Consider the following 16,369-nt stretch of genomic DNA (forward strand, 5'->3'; position numbering starts at 1 on the left):
GGTCACCACAGTGGTAAACACATGTCTCCTGTCCCCACGTTATCCTCACAACCCTGTAAGGTATGCAGTAGGTTAGGATGAGAGACAGTGACTGGCCCAAGGTGAGCCTCTGTGGCAATGACAGCATTTGAACCTGTGACTCCTAGTTTCTAGTCTGACACTTTAGCTACATTGGAACAAAACTGGAGTCCAGTTGCATCTTAAAGACCAACACAAATGTTTAGGGTAGAAGCTTTCATGAAAAGTTGAAGGCAGTAGGAAAAGAGGAAGTCCCAACATGAGATGGATTGACTCAATGAAGGAAGCCACAGCCTTCAGTCTGCAGGACCTGGAGCATCTTATCCTGTTCTATTCTCTCCAGGATCAGAGAAGCATGCCGACTATATTAGGTGCTGTGGAACACAGGCAGGACAATGCTGCTGCAGTCATCTTGTTTGTGGGCTTCCTAGAGGCATCTGGTTGGCCACTGTGTGAACAGACTGCTGGACTTGATGGGCCTTGGTCTGATTCAGCATGGCCCTTCTTATGTTCTTATGACTTGAGCCAGGGCTGTCAATGACAGGATGTTTTGGAGGTTATTCATTCATAGGGTCAACATAAGTCAGAAGCGGATGGATATCACATGACACACACAAGCTTTCTTGAGCCAAAGATCAGTTTGTCAGATACCAAGGTGAGTAATACCACAAGCTTTGACTCACAAAAGCTTATACCTTGGAAAATGTCATTGGGTGTTTTAGGTGCTATCGGACACAAATTTTGTTCTACTGCTGTAGCTGCCCCCCCTGAAGCTGTATTGCACCACCTTTCACTACACTGAAACTACCCTCTTTGCTTTTTTTCTCTTTGGAAGGGGCAGAACTGTGTAAGGAAGGTGTTGGGCTGACAGAAGGAATTATCTGCCTCTGAAGGAGAGGGACATCCATGTCTCCTCAACACAGGAAGAAGCCTATTGCCAACTCAGGTATGCAAGAACCATCTGGACAGCCCCCTCCTGGTTGTAAACCATCTCTGCACCAGTTTCTAATTGGCTGCTCTGCTGCTGCCAAATTCCCTTTCCTGGCTGCTCCCACACATTCTCGGGCATTACAGGGGTGGCCTTGGTTGTTCTGGGAGCCTGGACCCCACCTCAACACACGGAAATTACATAGAATCATAGAGTTGGGACCACCAGGGTCATCTAGCCCAACCCCCTGCACAATGCAGGAAATTCACAACTACCTCTCCCCCCACACCCCCAGTGACCCCTACTCCACGCCCAGAAGATGACCAAGACTCCCTCCCTCTCATGAACTGCCTAAGTTCATAGCATCAGCATTGCTGACAGATGGCCATCTAGCCTCCGCTTAAAACCCTCCAGGGAAGGAGCACTTACCACCTCCCGAGGAAGCCTGTTCCACTGAGGAACCGCTCTGACTGTTAGAAAATTCTTCCTAATGTCTAGACGGAAACTCTTTTGATTTAATTTAATTTCAACCCGTTCTGGTCCGACCTTCTGTGGCAACAGAAAACAACTCGGCACCATCCTCTATATGACAGCCTTTCAAGTACTTGAAGATGGTTCTTCATTTGACGTCCCAGTGAGACCATGAAGAAGAACGCTCTTTTCCCAAGAGTTCTCATCCCATCAGCTTTACAGCAGAATGTTTATTTCAAATACACCACGAAATGCATACACAACACCACCAACACCCTTCACCACCCAAAAAGTTAGCAGCATGTTCCGCAAGTACAAAAATACACATTTATTTGGGAACATATACAATAGCAAAAATTTTATCAAGATATATTATACAATCTCAAAGCATTTTTTAAGATAATGCATTACTTTCAATATATTATAATAAAGATTATTTCAATGGTATGTAATAAAAATTACATAAGTTCAGCTTGCAAGAAGGACGATAACAACAACAACAACAACAACAATAATACACAATGCTGTCTGACAGCATTATCATTGAGAAACTGTTCACAATTGGAAACCAAAATGTAACATCCAAATGGTGCACAGTAAATGACACACACACAAAAAAACTTGGCGTTGTAAGTTATAGAAGGTTCCGGATTTATGCTTCATTTAAAATTTTCTTTCTGCTGCAAGAGGAAAAACGACTGGTACTATTAAGCGGTTGCCTCATAAAACACAGAAAGACATTAAACCTTTTCCCTTGGAGGACAATATAAGGGACCATCAGCTTCAAAACGGCACTATAATACCATAGCTATGGAGCTCAGCCTGACCTCACACACTACATCCAAATCACCAAAGGACACAAAACATAGATTTATAATGTTTAAAACATACAGGAGTGATTGAATAGCGAAGCGCACTCCAGCTGTGGAGCGGAGAGTGCCCTCTTAAAGGTCTGAGGTGGCCTTCCCAGAGACTAGTAAACGTCTTTGAATCCAAAATGTCTCCAGGAAAAGTCATTCTGACAATTCCTCAAACAGCATGAGTTCCGTTAACGTCCCTGATGAGAATATATCCTCCTGGGATAGTCACACCAAACAAAAACAATTAAAAAAAAATTAAGCTGAAATGCAATTCTTTTGACACAGGCTGTTTCTCAAACGTAGGATTCCTCAGTGAAAAACGTTTGGTCAATCTCCTCAAATCTGGGATCAACACACAGCTTTTTCATCCACCCTGTTTTGCCAGGCTCAATCCCACCTTCCGATTTTGGGAAACAAGTATCAGAATTAGATCGAAACAAGAGTTTCCCCTCGGGTTTTGTGAGTTCCGATGAGGCACAGAATTCTCTTTCGGAGTCCACATCAGCAAATTTGGACTCCACATGTGATAAAAATTTACCATTCCTGGAATCCCCTGCTTCGACCTCTGAGGAAATCGCAGATTCATTGACATTTTCCTTGGTCACATGTAGACACTCACTGCTGAGCGCAGCATCTGGCTCCAGTTTATGTTTGGCACTTGGGTTTGTACTGGAAGGTGGTCTTTTATGAGAAGGGAAAACTGAAGAACTTTCCTCCTCTTCCTCTTCTTTGCTCAGTTCAGCCAAAAGCTCCAAGGCCTTCAACCTCTTATCCTTGACTTCCCCTAGACAAAAGGGAAGACCGCTGAGTAGCCCAGCTCCCTGAGAAGAGCTGCTCTCCTGGTTCAGTGACGCAGTGTTAACACCTGCGCTCGCAACACGATTTTCCATTCCTTGGCACTGCCCTTGATATAAATTAGTCTCAGACGCATCTGAAGGACACATTTCCGTCTCCACGGTTATTTTAGTAGAGCTCTTCTTTTTCTCTTCTTGCTTGGAGGCCCTCTCCCTTTTCTGAAGAGTCCAGTTTTTCATGGTGGAAGCCCCACTTTTTAGCCATGTGCTGGGATGGAGGGTGACGGGGCTTTTATGAGGTGGCCACTCCAGGCTCTCTTTCTTAACGCCTACCAGGCTGCCGCTATGACTGCTAGTAGTTTGATTTGGAAAAGAGGCAGCCCCTGGCCCAAGCTGGATACCTGAGAAAGGATTAAAATCTGGGGAAAGTTCTCCATATTTCCTTGGAGGATGAAAACTGCAGTCCAAAGGAGAGGAGGTCTCGGTTGGGGTAAACACTGAGTAGTCTGAAAACTGTGAAAAAGCACTGTCTAAAGAACTCATTGAAGACCCAGAGGGGGAAGTACCAGGAGATGATAGACTAGAACAGCTGGTTCTGGAACTAATATTCAGCCTAAGTGGAGGTGGTGGCAGAAGGCGATTGGAGGTGTCTTTCTTTTCACCGCTGTGGCTTTCTGGAACATTCTTGCCCATGTCTATCCCCATAACCAGACTCTGATTGATAAGCTTCTGGCCTTCCACTTGCAGCGAGCGAAGCTGTGTAAGACAGTCTTCGTCTGTATGGGACAGAACGGCATCGCAGCTGGCTTTACGGACGGCGCTTTCATGGAACCCACTGACGGGCGTAAACTTGGAGGCTAGAAGGCCGATAGTGGGTTCGGAGCAGCGTCTGTGTCTTCTTGAACTTTTGAGGACATCTGAAAGGGCTGTAGATGAGTATCCCGACATGACGGAACACAAAGACTCATTCTCTGAATGCTCCCGTGACGGAGATTTGTGACGGAAGCCAGCAGAAATGGACACTGGCTGTGACTTGGCCGGCAATTTCATCTGGGGGTCTTCTGTTTCCACTGGGTCCAAATCACAGTCGCTCAGGGTCAAAACAGAGTCTCTGCTCCTGTTCTCTTGACCTCGTTTTTTGATCAGGTTGTTAAATGCGGAGTCCGCGCAGTCATTCAGCTCGTTTTCCAAACTGTCATAAGAGGAGTCGTTCAGATGAAAAGAGGAGAGATCTGTAAGAATGTGAAATAGGTGTTAGCGCATCATGAGGTGTTGTCTGTTCAACGAAAAGCAGCATTCGCCATATTAAAAAACAACAACCAATGTTTAAGTTATGCTGTTTACCAATAAACAGTGCTCAAGAGATAAAGAACTAGGGAGAAATGCCAAAACACTGCAGCCATGGGCAAAGGGTCAGGGACAACGAATGTCTTCGCTTATAGAAACAAAATTACTCAGGAACTAGGGGAGGAGCATCAGCAACCACAGAACATGAGAAAACCAGCCAAGGTCATCCGTACTGCGGTACTTCTGCAGTGAAAAAACTTCCCCATATGGTCAGCTGGTTGCCTATATTAATAAGAACGTTCAAGCTGCTGGACCAGAAGGGGCCCAGTGGTCCCTCTACTCCAGCATTCTGTTTCACACAATGGCCAACCAGTTGCCCCTGGAAGGCCTACAAAGTAGGGAGAGGGGGCCAACGCCTCCTCCTGGGGTTGCCCCACACCCCCAGCACTGGCATCCACAGGGCTATTGCCTCTGAACATGGGGGTTCCATTAAGCCTTTGTGGCTAACAGCCACTGATGGACCTACTCACCTTACATCCACTTTGCTGTACGATACTGTGACCCTGAACATATTTTACGGTCACCGCGGACACGGCACCAAAACAGCCCCCTGGAACCTGAAGCCAAGATCCACCCCCTCCCCTTTTATTTTACCTGAACCATCTTCTCTGTTGTCATTTTTGGGCATTATATCCCTGAAGATGGAAGTGATTTCCTCTCCAAAAATCCTGCAGCAGTTTTCAATCAGAAACTGGACAAGGACAGAAACCTGCAACCGACATCAACAAAACATTAACCAAAAAATGTATGAAATTATAGATTTGTCACCGTGTCCTTCGTTCCAAGGTGGAGGTGGCCCCTCTCTCCTCCCCCATTTCCCCTGGATTTAAACAGCATCTCGTTTTTAATTGTGAGGCTCTGTGCAGTTAGGTAAGTGCCTTATACATGAAGGATAATATGAGTTAATATAGTAACATAATGCACTTCTTATACAGAATGGGCCTCCCCTTCTAGTCCCTGCTGTTTCCTTGGCATGGAGCAGGCTCTTTCCACAACGCCTTCCTCTTGCCTGCCTCCTGTCAGCTGCGCACGATCCCAGCTCAGTGCCAGTTCTTTTCCTCCCACACAAATCCTCCTAGTGCAACCTGTCTGTTCTCGGCTGCTTCCCAAGACAGGACTGAAGTCTGTCCCTGCCAGAGTTACAGGCCAGCTCAGGAAAAGAGGAGAAGCAGGAGGAATGGCTGATATTTTGGCAGCCGATTGTTGCTCTTGATTCCACAGAATCTAAACAAAAATCTTGCCTGAGATCACTTTTAAATCAACAGTGTAAAAAAATTTAAGTGTTTCAGAACAAACCACAGGTTCTACCACAGGCCTAAGGTCAGTTTATTACCAGAATCAAGCGGTAAACGGGATGGGGAGGGGAATATATCCTTCAGGCTGTACAGGTGGGGTGGGTAGGTCACACTTGGATATCCTCTAAAAATAAAATTCCTCGACGCAGCATGTCAGAGGGAAGGGTAAATTGAATCCTTGTCACCAATCAATTGAGCTTTCTTGTTGCAAGGAGGTCGTTCTGTGGGAGAGTATTCAGACATGCAACCGCACACTTGGTGCAGCCCAGGAAGTGTTTTGCCTCTTAATCTAGCTGAATGTATGAACGGGCCTCTGAGAAACTAATGGCCAAATCCATCTTAGCATCCTGCCTCTGAACCCATAAGATTTGGGATGAGATCTGAACGCAGAGCATGCGCACGTGTGATAGAAAGGAGAAGCTGATACTCAAGGTCTGGCCCCTGCTAGAAACTCTACACCACCCACTCTTACAACCCTTTCCCATCTTTCTAGCAAAGGACTCCCACCAGCTTCTTGATCAGGAAACAAGACCAATTTGTGGAAAAGTGTGCAAAGATGTGAAGGGGTGTGTGCACAATTTTGCCCAAGGACATCTCTTCACTTAGAGATGTTTTGAAGCTGAGAAAGAGGGCTTGACCATTGCTGAACCAACCTTCTTTGTAAATTCGCCCTCTGTCCCAGGGCTTACGGGAGCTGGAGGCCAGAGCAAGCTGGGTGCGATACACACTGCTAAGTTAAACGCAGTCATCTGGTTGTCTTCAGACTGTTTCTCTATGCTGTGCAACACTCCAAAGAGGTAACGCAACAAAACCACATTGGCCCTGGGGAGCTGTTCCATTAGCCTAGAAGCATACAAATGTAAATCTTTAAAACACAAGGTTGAGTTTGCACAAAATTAGCCCCAAGATTCCCCACCCCCCATGCAGCTGAGCCCTTTGCTTGGGACAATGTAGGCCCCATTTCATGGTAAAAGGAAGTTTCCAAATAAATATTCCCATGTTCTTTGTTAAAAAAAACACGGGGATCAGCAGTCTAAATTCACTTTAAAAAAACATATAATGAACAGATTATGACAAAGAGACCCAAATGGAGTGCATAACTAGGTACGCAATCAAAATACACCAATCGAAGTTCATGAGCTTGTTGGAAACAGGGCTTGCAAGACCAAAATTTCACAGTTCTCATCTTTCTGCGTATTTGTTTTTGGAAACCACAGAAGGAATTACACAAATAAATTCTACCTGCAGATTGTTTTTATCTTCTCTTCACAGTTCCCTTCATCCATTAAGGAGACCCACTGCTCACAGAGCTGGGATGAGAAAACGCTGCCTGGGATATTACGAAGAAAATCCTTATTGAGAGAGAAAGAACAAAAACATGAGCGATTGGTTGTCCGGGGGGAGGGAAGGGGCAATACAGGGACACCCAGGTCTGAACATTTGTGTCTTTAAAGCTCATATAGACTGTCCACCAGCCCAACATTGTCTTATCTCAAACTTTTCTGCCTGTATGGACGAATCTTAGAAGCAATTTTCAGTTCCCCATGAATGAAACAGGGACTAAACAGTTTGATACTGAGGGGGGACCACAATCTGCTATCAGTCAGCGTGGACCAGGAAGATCTGAGTTCAAATCCCCACTTAGCCATAAACCAAGTCCTCCTGAGCTCCCAGAAAGAAGGGCAGGAAACAAAGGTGGCAAACAAGTAAATCTCTGTTCAGTCTCTGTTCGTTAGCTGTGAATGTTGGTAGCCAAGGTTCTTACGACCTTTGAGCAGCCTACTTCATGGTCTCTGCAAAGTGGTTCATGCTTCCTGCAGTATAAGCTTTCACAGCCTTTGATAAAGAGTGCTTTGGCTCACAAAGGCTTATGCTGGTGTGGTAGTCTTCAAGGTGTCAAAAGCCTTTTAAGCAACTGAATCTTGAATATATAGAAGAGAACGCCTTGGGAACTTGGTCTAAGTCTTGCCCTTCTCCCACAAACCCTAACTGGCACCCCAGCAAGTAATGCATTTTGCTTGTAGAAAGTGCTAAATACATGATTCCATAGAGAGCCTGGATATTTAGGGCATATTTGCAGAACGAAGACCTGCTCTTTCCAGTGACTTCCAAGGGGGATTTGCACAAAGGAAATGTGGAGGATTCAGCTCTCCAGAGGGATGGCAGAACCACGGAAACGTGTCTGTAGTACAGGCCATGCCTTACGTTTAAAAGGCCCCTGGTTAAAGCCCCGGCAGCTCTCCGGATGCAGGGCAGAGCTCTCCCTCACTAAAGTCCTGCTGTGAACCAGGCTAGGCAGGCTGATGGTTTGGCTTCGCTCAGCAAAATGCAACCCCTGGATGGAACCCCCTGGCAGAGCGAAGGAGAGCCCCAAAATGGGAGACCTCTGCCCACCTTGAACACAGAAGCTGTCACAAATATGGACTCGCAGAGTAAGTGCACTTCAGCGCCTGAGTCGAGTTTCTCCTTCAGCTCCCTGCAGGATTTTGCATTTGCTGAACGCCTGAAGATACCTCGGGTGAAAGGCCCCTCTTGATAGAGAAAAGAAAGCATTTCCTGAAAAAGAAAGCATAGAGAGCCCCGATTGGAGACGGACATTTCCGACAGAGGCCACGCTGGGAACGGAGTCGGAGCAGGGTGTGTGTGTGTGTCAGCTTATCCCTGACATAGAGGCTGGCCTTCCCCAGAAAAGAGATTCTGATTTAATTATAGAAGTTGCACAAAAATACAACAACCCTGGAAATGCAGTTTGATAATGCTGGGATCTGGACCACTGATTCTGGGGAATAACTGTTCCTTATGGCTGAGACCTAAAACCCCCATCACCGCATCTATGTCCCTTTTCAGCAGCACTACCACACCATGAGCTCCCAAAGCTTCTTCCTTCTGAAAATTCCTGCCGCCCAGCCCGCACATCCTTCTTCCCCTGCTGTCCCCTGAGCCGCGTCACAGTTTGTCTCTCCTCCCAACCAGTCTGTCATTCACTTACTCTCCCCAATCTTGTCCACAATTTTGAGGGTCTTGCTGTCTTGATCTTAAACAGAGCAGGCTACTGTCAGAGACCTCCTTTCTCCTCTTAATCTCCCCCTTGTACCAAAACTGAGCAGCAAAAGGGGGGAGAGACAGAGAGGGGAAGCCCATTCTCTGAACAGAACTACCCTCTGGGGGTGCCTCTTATGAATCTCAGGCTGCAGTCTACCCCATTCCTATAACACTGCTGCAAATGACATGGTGTGTGAGATACCCACAAAGACCTCCAGTATGGCTCTTTGCTGATTATGGGCATAGTTGTCATCTCACTAAAAAGGCTAATTTACACAGTACCCATGGAGTCGGGCATGCACAGACAACACCCCCCTCCACTGCCAGCATACACCAAATCTAAGGCTGTCGGGCAGGCAAACCCCAGGATGCATCTCCAGTGACTGTTGCTTTCATGCCTTTCGTAGCAAAAATCCACTGAGACCACGTCAGCTTATCTACTGGAAGAGGAGCACAAAGTCCCGCTCTGCTTACGTTCAAAGCATAGGTACGTTTCCTTAGCAAATATGCCTTTGAAATGACCGTGAAAGCGAGAGAAAAGCACATTTCCAAGTTCGAGAGAAACTGCAGCATCTATCAGGATTAAAAACCACATGGTTTTCTCAGTCTGCAAAGTGATCATTTAGCCGAGTCCAAAATAATTTTTATTCCAAGGGCAGGCCCACAGTATCGACTCAAGAGATGAAGGGGGAAAGGATGTTTGTATTCCTGTCTGCTTTTGCAAGCTAGCTAAAGGCGCAATCTTGACCTTGGTCTATGCACAAAAATGGAACGGCTGGATCTCTTTAGACTGCAGGTGGGGTTTACACTTTTGAACGCCACATCAAACTCTCCCTGAAAACCAGCACAGCAGGAAAAGGCTGAGCCAAAACCATGTTCTTGATGTGCCAGTTTTCCATTTGCAGGGTTTGCTCCCCCCACTTTTTTTTAAACCTGGAGGAGCATTCAAAAGAAACATCTCCCAAATTTGGTCTGAAATATTAGGGTTGACAGCCAGAGAATCATAGAATCATAGAGTTGGAAGGGACCACCAGGGTCATCTGGTCCAACCCCCTGCACAATGCAGGAAATTCACAACTACCTCCCCCCCACACCCCTAGTGACCCTACTCCATGCCCAGAAGATGGCCAAGATGCCCTCCCTCTCATCATCTGCCTAAGGTCATAGATTCAGCATGGCTCTGCTTAAAACCCTCCAGGGAAGCTCACCACCTCTCGAGGAAGCCTGTTCCACTGAGGAACCGCTCTGTTAGAAAAGCCTTCCTTCTGTTTGGAATAGAAACTCTTTTTGTTTAATTTCAACCCGCTGGGTTTTGGCTCGACCTTCTGGGGCAACAGAAAACAACTTGGCACCCTCATCTATATGACAGCCCTTCAAGTACTTGAAGATGGTTATCATATCACCTCTCTGTGTTCTCCTCTTCAGGCTAAATATACCCCCAGCTCCAACCGCCAGATGGGGCCTGGGGATCTCCTGGAATTACAACTGATCTCCACACTACAGAGATCAGTTTCCCTGGAGAAAATGGCTGCTTTAGAGAGGGTGGACTCTATGGCATTGTACCCCGCTGAGGCTCCTCCCCTCCCCAAACTCCACTGTCCCCAGCCTCTACCCCCAAATCTCTACAAATTTCTCAGCTTGGGAGTTGGCAACCCTAAACAGTATAGTCTCTATCTCCCCATTCTGCAGTATGTGTAGGCCAAGCAACCCCGGGAAGAAGAGGTGGACTATTATCAACTAATATTGAACTATCAACTCACTGAACTATTAAGGCCTTGGGGAGCCACTTCAAAGCACTGAGATACTATTCTCTCTAGTATCAGAGGAGCATGCCTACTATTTTGGGTACGGTGGAACACAGGCAGGATGGTGCTGCTGCACTCGTCTTGTCAGTGGCTTCCTAGAGGCACCTAGTTGGCCACTGTGTGAACAGACTGCTGGACTTGATGGGCCTTGGTCTGATCCAGCAGGGCCTTTCTTATGTTCTTATATGTTTGACCAAGATATATAGAATCTGGGGTGAAAGTAGAGCTGCCAAACAAGCTCTAACAGCCAGCAGGAAGTTTAGAGGGTGGGGACATGATAATAGGCGTCACACCAATGCTGCAATGTCACTTCTGGCATGGACCTGGAAGTGATGTCATCGTGTCAGTTCGATGCTCTAGGATTCTAAAACTCTATAGTTTTCCCATAGAGAATCCTAGAACGCTGCGCTGAAGTCATTTCCAGGTTTGTATTGGAAGTGAGATTGAAGCCTTGGCATGATGCTTATCCCTCCCCCCTAATTTCTCCCTGCTGCTCTACTGATTAGCAACAGGCAACCAGGGCTCCAGGTCATGGCCACCACAGGTGGAAGCTATCACATACCCCAATCCTGGTTTCTCTTCTGCTGCTGAAAGGGGTGTTTTGCCTCAGCAGTAGCAAAGGTGCCTAGAGCAGAACTTCCTAGTTTCTTGGCAACCATTTATGGCCCTGGAACGCTCTTAAGTATCAACCCCGTAACATTTTGGACAGGACACCAATGGTTTTATATTTAATTTTTATGCTTATATAGTATTTACTTATTACCTTCGGTCTGGGTCCCGGTCCTGGGCATGAGCCACCCAGCGAGCCACAGTCAGCAAGGAGCATGGAGCAACCAGGCAGGGAAGCAGCGGCAGCAACGAGAGCATCAAGGGCCCCAACCAACCTGGTGGCAGCAGCAAGGGAGGTGGGGAAGCCAATTCCTCCGGCATGCACCAGGCCAAGCCAGGATGAGAGATAAGGAAGGGAGGCTTCCTGCCCTAAGCAACAGGGAGAAGGGGAGGGAGCTGGAAGACTGGTAGCCTGGGGAGCAGGAAACTGACCACCTTCCTTTATCTATTCCAGAGGGAGGTATAGGCAGGGCTGGACTGGGCCCAGGGAAAGGGGGTGGGACCCGGGCATCTCCTTTCCCATTATGCAGTCAGTTGGGAAGACTGCCTGACCTAGCCAGAACAGAAAAGGGTGGACATGCAGGTAGGAGCAGGGGAAGCTCCTCACACCTTCCATAAGCTGCCTTGAGCAGGCTTTTTACGGGAAAAAAACAATATAAAAATGGTCCAATAAACTTTTCATACCACACCCATTTAAGATAACGAGGAACAGATAAATTACTACTTACACCTCCATAACTTGCAGAGATACACAGTCCTTCCCCGAGCAACTACCTTAATTCCTATAAGAGCCATCTAACGATGGAAGGGATTGATCAAACCTTCCAAAACCACAGCTTTACGGTTCTCCCTCTCACGGTACATGCTAGAACTTTTCTCAACGTTCTTCCTGTGTTAAAGCGGTCGACCAGGCTTTCGGTTCTCAGCCCTTTGAAACTCACCAAGACTGGCTTGGGCAGGTTTTCGTTCTCACAGATAGCAGAGAGTGAAAGGCCAAAGAGCTTCCCTGATGAAGGAGACGTTGGCGATGGCGGCGCATTGTCCAGTGGGGCGCCTGTGCCCCTCCAGAAGGCCCAGTTGATAATTGATCTTTTCCTTTTAAATGGTTTTTGGCTCAACTCTGAAGAAACAAAGAGGTTTTTAAATTATTGGCACATACCCAGAAACATAAGCAGTGCACAAAATTCTCTGTCCATTTATTTTCAGTTTAAATACAGTTTAAACTTTGGTCCTAGTTTTGACAACTTCCATCAGAAACTCCGCCACCTTTAAAGTGACTTCAGGAATAGAATCATTCAGTAAAAACCGGCATACAGAGGATTCTTGGCTAGATTTCATTTTATCAATCAAGGGTAGAATATATATATTAGAAGAACAGGAATTCGTATTACAGCCCTTATTTGCTTATTCTAGTGACTGTTATGGTTCTGGAAACGGGAAGGCAAGTTTTAGGAACATAAATGGCAGCCATGGAGTTGCGTGTGTCTCCTCCGTAAGATACGTGCCTAAGAGGAGAACGTTTGGGCTTAAGACAACTTTCCAGGAACTAAATTTAGCAACAGAAACCCTGTTATCAGTACATACGGGATTATGAAAAACCCAGCCTGCTGACTCTCTCTGCATCTAGATCCTTCCTGTATTAGGAATCTGATTCGTTTTATTTTCACATATACACTCGAAGTTTCCATTCCATGGTTACCAGCACCTGCCTCCAGATGACAAAGAACTAGCAAAAGTCAAAACCCGTTCAGAATCCTTATGGATCACAAGTCTGAGGAAGCTGAATATTTGCTTTACTATTGATCCCACTGTCATGTGGTTAGAGAGACCTACAAGACACTAATTCAAATCTGCCTTGAAGATACAATGGGTAACATGGATCCAACCGCTTCCTCTTGGCCTAACTTACCATGCAGGGTGTTATTGTAAAGATAAAAACACCATGTATGCCACCCTGAACCCAGAGGAAACAGGCCAAGATTCAAATGTGAATAAATAAATAACAATTATAAGAACACGACCTGGTGTTCACCATGTGGCCAATACAGTGTCAAGACAGCCACTGGCCAGCTCTGAAAAGAAGCATCTAGGGCCTTCTTCAATAAGTGCCCCAAATGAGAAACTTGAGAAACTTGATTCTTCTCAAAACTCAAGCTAGAGATAAGATTGTCTCAGTTGATCTAAGAGAATAATATGCTTTATCTACCAATAATGAGTTTTGGTAAGAGCTAGGCAAAGACTGGAACAGCAACCAGCTACAGGCTCTTATGTGCGGTGCAGTCGTGTTCAGGGTATCTGCTGATGGTTGGTAGTAAGCACTTGTTTTCACTTATGCTTTGGGCACAGGCCACATGGAGATGAATTATTTTTTCACCTCACTTCATTTATACCATGCTTTTCTCCTTACCTCCAAAGCGGCTTACAAGTTTGTTCTCCCTTCTTCCATTTTATCTTCGACAGTAAATTCCCTGGTGAGGGAGGCTAGGCTGAGGGAGAATGACTGGCCAGAAGCCACCCAGCAACCTCCGATGGCAGAGTGGAGATTTGAACCTGGGTCTCCCAAACCCTAGTCCACCGCTCCCACCACCACACCACACTGCCATTGTTGGATTGGATTCCCCCCACCCATGAGCAAAAGGTGTCGGCATTAACAAGATCTTTCCCTCGTTTCCTTTCCCCAAAGCAGTCCTATTCCCAGGACTGTGGGATCCATGTGGAGCCACTCACATCAGGAGGCCGTAGTGAGGAGGTGAAATGGGATGGAGAGGCCGTTTCTGCCGCTTCTGTTTGTGCAGCGCCACTGACAGAAGAGGCAGGAAGGACCAGTTCTGTCCCATTTCCCCTTCTAAATGCAGCCTCCAGACTCAGGTGGCTGTTAGTCCACGCGGGTCCCGCAACTCTGGGAATAAATTTTCTCATGGTTCAAAAAAGAACTGCTGTGGGGAGCTGAACATGGGAAAGAGATGCTGTTCTTTCTCTGACTGCAACCCAATGCTTATGAACATGTAGACAAGACAAGGCGTGTATATGGGCCTGGGCACAGGGGTGAATTCATGTGCACAGACAGAAGAATGCACAAGCCTCTATGCTTTTCATGCAATAATGAGAATGAATTTGCCTACGAGGCAGAGAACGTTTGTGCATACCTGCGTGAGCATTTGGGAGGCCGTGTACCCTCATGCGCTTTTTAAGAAGCCCCTGACTAGTTTTAAAATTGGGAATGGGACCATCCAACCAAAAATTATCATTCTTCTGCGTTCCATACCCATGAATTTGCAGGAGCATATTAACCATGCTTTTAGGCTGAATAGTCACTTTTGCAGCCCAGCATGTGCTCATCGCTCACGTTTACCTTGGGAGTGGGAGGGAAGCTCTTCGTTAAAAGCTTGCAGACAAGTCAGCAGCGCCTGACTCAAAACGTGCTCAGTTTTAAAACTTATTAACGGCTGGTGAAAACTCTTTCCATAAAACATTCCAGGATGTCAAATGAAAACAAACCACAGCTACGTGAAAAGAGAAGTCTGGTATATATCTTACTACTATGCTTAATGTGCTTTGGAAGTTAGGATCAAATTCATGTGTGTATTTGTTTATTTATTGTTGTGAACCAGGAGATATATACATTTATTGTTTTCCCTCAGACCTAAATGAGAACTGCTATTTCCCCCCCAGCAGTATGCTGGATGCACGCTCTGTGTGACCACGGCCGCTGGCCAGCAGAGGGAACTGCAGGCGTTTCACCTAAATGACAGATGAAGCAAGTGACTCCCCTTTATAAACCCTCCCTGGAAATCCTCAGCTCTCTAGTTTCAGGGACAATCTTGTTAATGGATAGTTAAATTGTGGAACTCCCTGCACCCAGGATGTGGTGATAGCTGCCAACCTGGAAGGCTTTAAGAGGGGAGTAGACATGTTCATGGAGGGTAGGGCTCCTTGGAAAAAGGGAGGGATAAACAAAATATGATAGTAATGAGGACTGCATGAATCTGGTTTCCCTCTATGTCTTTCTTATTTGGGGGCAGAAGAGAGATGCTGACTCACCTCTCAGTTCTCTTGCACAGATCCTGATGCAGCTTGAGCCAGGGAACTTCCCTACGGGTTCTGCCCTAACTCTACAGTGCTTGTATTCTTTGCTCATCAGGCGGGCAGTGCTTTCAAATAATTCCACACTGTTCAGTTGCCCTTCCTCAGGACAGCCCTTCGGTTGCAAGGAAAGAGCATTTTCTCAGTGCTCAACTCACGATTCTGCATTGCTGAGAAAACAGCGGCACGACGGCACATCGGTTGTGACAGCAAATGCTTGGCAGAAAGCGCCGATGCCAAGTATTGTGAGCGACTATTGGTCAGTGCCCGTGTCAGCCCTTGTAATGAACATCCCAACGTCCTCTCCCCCTTGCTCTAAAAATAGGTTTTAAGAATTCTTTAAATGCTGAAAGCCCTCATGCTGTATGTAGCATTTAAGATCAAAATTCACATATGCACTGTAAAGGTTGAGAAGGGACTGCATGGCCAGCAGTAGATTCAGACAGCAGATACCAGTAGGGTCGCCAGCCCAGCGCTGGCAAATGATGGAAGATTTTTTGGGGTGGAACCTGGGAAGTGTGCCCTGACCTGGATAGCCTGACCTTGTCAGATCTCGGAAGGTAAGCAGGTTGGGCCCTGGCTGGTATTTGGACGGGAGACCAAGGAATACCAGGGTCACAATGACAGAGGCAGGCAATGGCAAACTACCTCTGAATGCCTCTTGCCTTGCAAACCTTACGAGGTAACGATAAGCTGCAACTTGACGGCAAAAAACAAACAAACAAAAAGTGGGGAGGGTGGAAGTTCAGGGGATGTGACATCATAATCCTTTGTGATGCTCTAGGAATTTCCCAGTGTCTATGGTAAAGACCAAAGCAACTGGGGAAATACCTAGAGAGTCACAGAGGATGTGATGACACTTCCAAGTGACACTTTAGGAATCCTTCCAATCTCTATGGCCTTTACAGAGACAGGGAAAAATCCTAGAGCATCACCATGGATGCTTTTTTCTCCTACTCCTAAAATAATTAAGGGTTGGGGATCGAGACTGGGGGCTTGCCCGCTGTCAGTGAGCAAATGGCAAGCCTAGGCACCAGCACACTGGAAATTGCCATTGTAGTTTGCACACTACTATCCTTTGCAATCAGGCTACCCTTTGTCTATTACACAAGGGTAG

The 16,369-nt window shown here is 46.5% G+C and overlaps 1 protein-coding gene across 1 annotated transcript in view; it reads right to left on the reverse strand.

The window, feature by feature from the left end:
• Positions 1-2,570: 2,570 nt before the first annotated feature.
• ARHGAP20 (Rho GTPase activating protein 20) overlaps positions 2,571-16,369 on the reverse strand; it is a 112,782-nt gene continuing 98,983 nt past the window's right edge. Inside the window, exons 10-15 of the mRNA XM_056858388.1 lie at positions 12,111-12,289; positions 8,108-8,269; positions 6,956-7,065; positions 6,367-6,556; positions 5,013-5,127; positions 2,571-4,303 (exon numbers count right to left, since the gene is read on the reverse strand). Coding sequence (XP_056714366.1) covers positions 2,571-4,303; positions 5,013-5,127; positions 6,367-6,556; positions 6,956-7,065; positions 8,108-8,269; positions 12,111-12,289 — 2,489 coding nt within the window. The remainder of the gene's footprint in view (positions 4,304-5,012; positions 5,128-6,366; positions 6,557-6,955; positions 7,066-8,107; positions 8,270-12,110; positions 12,290-16,369) is intronic.

The sequence above is a fragment of the Euleptes europaea genome, chromosome 12 (genome assembly GCF_029931775.1).
Source record: "Euleptes europaea isolate rEulEur1 chromosome 12, rEulEur1.hap1, whole genome shotgun sequence".
NCBI classification, from domain to species: domain Eukaryota; kingdom Metazoa; phylum Chordata; class Lepidosauria; order Squamata; family Sphaerodactylidae; genus Euleptes; species Euleptes europaea.